The sequence below is a fragment of the Triturus cristatus genome, chromosome 4_1 (genome assembly GCF_964204655.1).
Source record: "Triturus cristatus chromosome 4_1, aTriCri1.1, whole genome shotgun sequence".
In the NCBI taxonomy this organism is placed as follows: Eukaryota; Metazoa; Chordata; class Amphibia; order Caudata; family Salamandridae; genus Triturus; species Triturus cristatus.
In genome coordinates this window covers 160,045,949-160,051,236 of record NC_140585.1, presented here as the reverse complement: position 1 = coordinate 160,051,236, position 5,288 = coordinate 160,045,949, and the positions used below count along the sequence as shown (strand labels likewise).

The 5,288-nt window shown below is 42.7% G+C and overlaps 1 protein-coding gene across 1 annotated transcript; it reads left to right on the top strand.

The window, feature by feature from the left end:
• The first annotated feature begins 225 nt into the window (after positions 1–225).
• On the top strand, positions 226–1,161 carry LOC146853773 (olfactory receptor 5J3-like). Its single transcript, XM_085650887.1, has one exon. The coding sequence runs from the start codon at positions 226–228 to the stop codon at positions 1,159–1,161; it is 936 nt and encodes a 311-aa protein (XP_085507013.1).
• The last annotated feature ends 4,127 nt before the right edge of the window (positions 1,162–5,288 follow it).

Genomic DNA, 5,288 nt, shown 5'->3' with positions numbered 1-5,288 from the left:
GCCTAATTGATTACAAGCGGTATGGTTTGTTCAGTCTAAGCAAGAGTGCCTGACCATTGAAGTATATTATTTTCAGTTATTACATTTTAGTTCTATGAGAACTCATTGACTAGTCCTAGATTTGCTGATAAGGCTGTACTTCGGAGAAGGTCGATATATGGAATATAGCTCATGTATGTCTTATCACTTTTCCTCCACCACAGACAACAATAATATTCTGTTGCTATGAAACCAGGAAACCGTAGCACTGTGACTGAGTTCATCCTCTTGGGACTAACACATGACCCAAAACTGAAAGTGTTTCTCTTCCTACTTTTAGTGACTATCTACACCTTAACTTTGATAGGCAATATCACCATCCTGATTGTTGTTTACTACAGCACCCAGCTTCAAAGCCCCATGTATCTCTTCCTAACACAGCTGTCCTTCTTGGATATTACTTTGTCTTCAGTCTTCTCCCCTAAGACACTTGTTGATTTACTCTCTGAGAAGAAGAGCATTTCTTTTTATGGTTGCATAGCTCAACTGTATTTCCTTGGTGCATGTACTGGCACGGAATCCTTCCTCTTGGCTGTAATGGCATTTGACCGGTATGTGGCAATATGCAATCCATTGTTATATAATGTCACAATGACCAAAAGTCCCTGTGTGTGTTTAATTACAGGTTCATATATCAGTGGATTTCTGCTCTCTTTAATTCATGCAGCTGCCGTACTTTGGTTGTCTTTTTGTGGTCCTAATGTGATTGACAACTTTGCTTGTGATTACCCAGTGCTCATGAAGCTGTCATGCACCGATTTCTCACTCAACGAGTTGCTACGTTTTGTTTTAGTTGGATTTGTGGTAGCAGGTCCTCTGCTTATCATTTTTGCCTCCTACTTCAAAATTATCATCGCCATCCTCAGGGTCCGCACCACTGCGGGGAGACGCAGGGCCGCCTCTACCTGCATCTCCCACTTCATCTGTGTCTTTTTGTTTTATGGAAGCGGTTTCTACTTGGAAGTGTTGCCCAACAAAAGCTCATCACAGCAGCAGTACAAAGCCGTATTTGTGATCCTCACTGAGTTTATTCCTGCTTTGAACCCTCTCATCTATAGCCTGAGGAACAAAGAGATGCAACAAGTTCTGAGAAAGATTGTGTCCAGCAGTTCTCATTCTTAATAATGGATTTCACTGTAAACCTCACAAGGAAATTACTCATCACCACTGTATGGTTCATGACTAAGTAGTATTTGTCCATCCTTTAAATAGGGGTATAACACAAATACCTAACCAAAAGTATCAGAACTGGAAACACAAAAGAAGAATAACAAAATTGGGTCGATTGTAGCATAACAGTGAGAAAGTGGTTTATTAGTTCGGGTGGATTGGCACCCACCACAAGTACTAAATTCACCATCATAATTATTTCAGTTAAAATAAATTAAACTTGAGCTCAACGTTTGGTTACTATGACCCATAAACCATTTAGAGGTGCCAGAAGAGTTAAAAACTCAAACATGCAACAGAATAAAAATCCTACTTCCATGTATACGAATAGAGTAAAATCTAATTAACAAGATGACATTAAAAAGTCAAAAATTCAATAAACAGAACAGGCATTATGAATTTTTTTTTTTTTAAATATAGCACCAAAAAGCACAAAGTGTCAATAGCAGGCAATGGTCACATTAACCCCTTGCCTGCTCATGACGGAACCACTCCGTCATGAGCTACGGGCACCGTGTGCTCATGACTGAGTGGTTCCGTCATGCTGTGGCCGTTGGCGGCCGCTCCTCCCACGCGGCACTGATTCCCCGCCTGTGCGGGCGAACAATGCAAGTGGGCGGAGTCGTGACGGAACCACTCCGTCATGAGCACAGCGCGCCCGTGGCTCATGACGGAGTGGTTCCGTCACGAGCATGGCGGCGCCGCGCTGACCCCAAACCCCCCCAGCGCCGCGGCGGAATTCGTGCTGCGGCGAAGGGGTTAAAAAGGGACCTGGATATGATTTGAGGCCGAGCAGGATGGAGCCCGAGTCAGATATATCAAGTAGAGGGGTCCTGCTGAGCCTAGAAGGAGAACAAAGTTCAAACACATTTAAAAGTCATAATTTAATAAGGAGCAATAGCTGCAGTTTTGAAACTGTTGGTTGAATATCAGCCTCAGGGTGGTCCTGCTAAGGCTCTGGAATATTTGAGATTTTTGCTTGAAAAAAGTGTTTGGGTCCCAAACACAAAGAAACTTCATCGTTTTTCAGAGATATTCGAGCCTTTCAGAGGTGACAATCCTGAGATCCGAAGCTGTGGAACTACTGGCCAGGAACTTTCCCTGTAGGTCACATTGGCTCTGGAGCACATGTTTTCAAACGTTTCCAAATGTTTTCCTGATGCCGAAGCAACCAAACAAGTACTATGCTAAGCCACGCAGACCCTCACGGGACACCTAGAGACTCTCAGGGAACCAGGCAGCGGACACCATCAAAGTCCAGTCCAAGTTCTAGTTACGGCCAGTCAGCTACTAATTGTAGGGGAAAGACATCTTGCAGTTATATGTGTCCCTATAGCTAAAAATGGGTTTAGCCTACTGGTCCTTGGAATCCACTTCTTTGTCTTGGGTAGAAAGAGGAGCCTGAGGAGTCCTACAGAGCCCTTCAAAGGTTACAATCAGCAAGTCAAGTCCTTTTCTGTTAATCCACAGGTATAGAAAAAGTTCTGATTGGGTGCCTTGTACTGCCACAGTCATGCTTGGCACAGCTAGTGATTGGAGATGACTTCTAGACACTCCCTAACCAATGCAGGAAAGGTTCTTGGCCAAGCCTACCCACTTTTTCAGTAATTTTGTCTCAATGCAAATAGCCCAAAAGGCAAAGTGCCAGGGCACTTTCAAGATGACAAAAGTCCAAGGCCACACTAAGGTGGGCTCTGAGTGTTGTGGATGTGTAAGGGAATGCACTAAAGTAATCCCCAGTGCCCCCTCACACGCAACACTAAATTCACGTATACGCCAAACACTTCTGCTCTGGCCACTGTGCCATGGATTCACAAAACCAGAAGCAGTGGAAGATCCTTCTCCTACCTTGTCACCAAGACCTGGAACACCCTGCCTCTCCAACTCAGGCAATCCCCGCCGGTGACCCAATTCAGGAAGTATCTCAAGACCTGGCTCTTCAACTGAACCTCCACGTCCAGACAGAAGAGCAGACCCCCCAGCACCTTGAGAGCCCACAGGCAAATAGTAGTACTTTGAAAACTCTTGATTGATTGATCGATTGATTGCAGGAGGCACCCTAGCTACAACACACTAGAAGACGTAAGTCAGATAGAACAAAGGCATGAGCGCCCAGACAGGGGACACACAAAAATTGCCTTTGCATCCTGTTCTCTTTCCTTCAAGTGCTACAATGTGTTACATGCCTGCCACACAGACCTGCCAGTCAGGTTTTCACACTGTGGTGTCAACGGATGCATACAGCTTTCAACCCTGCATTTTCTGCTGAGCTCAGAGGAGTCATTTGTGCCCATTGAGGCCAACCTATTTTGTAACTCCTTGGAGGAATTCACACCTCATTCATACCTTAATGCTTTCAAAAAGGACGTCTTCCTACAATAATGAAGAGTTGCGAATGATCACTAAAGGTTCAAGAAAACAGTTTAAGCGAGTCTCCTGGGCTCACAGGAATATAAGAATGCCACAATATAGTCACTAGAAGAACCAATAAGTTAAATACTCACTGTTGCAAGTTTAGTCCATGCAGCTGACACATCCCATCATCTGTAGACCACAAGCTTGTATCCAGGTAAGGCTGACTTCCAGCCTTCTGAAGTTGGTCAAGGGAACGCCTTTACAGTGAGTAATTCTATTTGTTAGTTATCTCTAGCACTTAGGGAAGGTGTTACACAAAGCACTGTAAAAAAACTTGTTATCATTTGTATTTAAAGACATTAGTGGCCATCCAAAGCAGGGTTTGAATGGCAGAGAACATAGGGCATAGAGCCTTATTAGAGGCCATATACAATACTTATTTCCTTCCAAAATTTCTACCAAAAATTCAATAGCTAATAGCACAACATTGTTAACATGGACAATATAGGGCGGAGAGAGAAGAAAGCCGCTGGATGTCTCTTGGACAAGGACTTGATTATCCCTGTTTTACCACTATCACTAGAAGCCAATATGGTTTGGAACACATCCTCTGTGGTGACCAAAGCACAGGCTGCATGACAATAAAGTATACTATTATCACGCTTGCCTCATTTACGCAATCTCAATGATAATATTGTTTATGTTATATACATGTTTATGTAATTATATATGTACGTAATCTAAATATGTTTGTAATCTAAATATGTTTGTATGTAATGTATGCAATTCATGTATGAAAACCCATATCTTATTTGCTGATTTGAGTTGTGACATAGCTACTCAATGGCAATCATTCATTATTTATTACAGTTGAGTTATCACATCATGATGACTCCTGCCAGGGCCAAAAGCCAAGGTGGAGGGGAGGTCACAGAGCATCATTGTAGTTTAAAGAGCTAAAAGGTGAACTGGGTTTTCACTCTTCTGAGATATTTGTGACGAAAAGTGTATTTTTTTTTTTTTTGCAATTCATGACAAGAAACACACCCAGCAACTCCTATGAGAAGAGTGCTGGGTGGACCACTGTCATGGGGAAGGCACCAGGCCTCAGAATCTCACTGGTATCTTCATCAGTAATAATCAAAACCAACTCAACCTTAACCCCTTCGCTGCTAGGCCTTTTCCCCTCCTGTGCTAAGCCCTTTTTGGGCTATTTGAGGTAGTGCGCGCTTAGGCCCCTGTAACTTTTTGACCACATTAGGTATCCACGCCAAATTTGCGTCCTTTTCTTCCAACATCTTGGGGATTCTAAAGGTACCCAGGGTTTGTGGATTCTCCTAGAGGGGTCACAGAAATTAGTCAAAATACAGCAATTTTTTTTTTTTTTTGTGAAAAATGTGAAAAACGGGCTGCAAATGAAAGCTTCTGGGTTTTTCTCTGCAAATGGTATCAAAAAAGGGTTTGTGGGGCTGAAATCACAATTTCTCCAGCTTTTAGGGAATGACAGACTTTTGTTAGAAAACCAACATTTTTTACACAGTTTTGGCATTTTTCTGGGACATACCCTATTTTTGCTATTTTTTGTGCTTTCAACCTCCTTCCAGTTAACGGTAGAAAAGGGTAACAAAACAATAATGGATCCTGGAAAGCTATACATTTTTGAAAAGTAGACAAAATTCTGAATTCAGCAAGGGGTCATTTGCGTAGATCCATCAAGGTTTCTT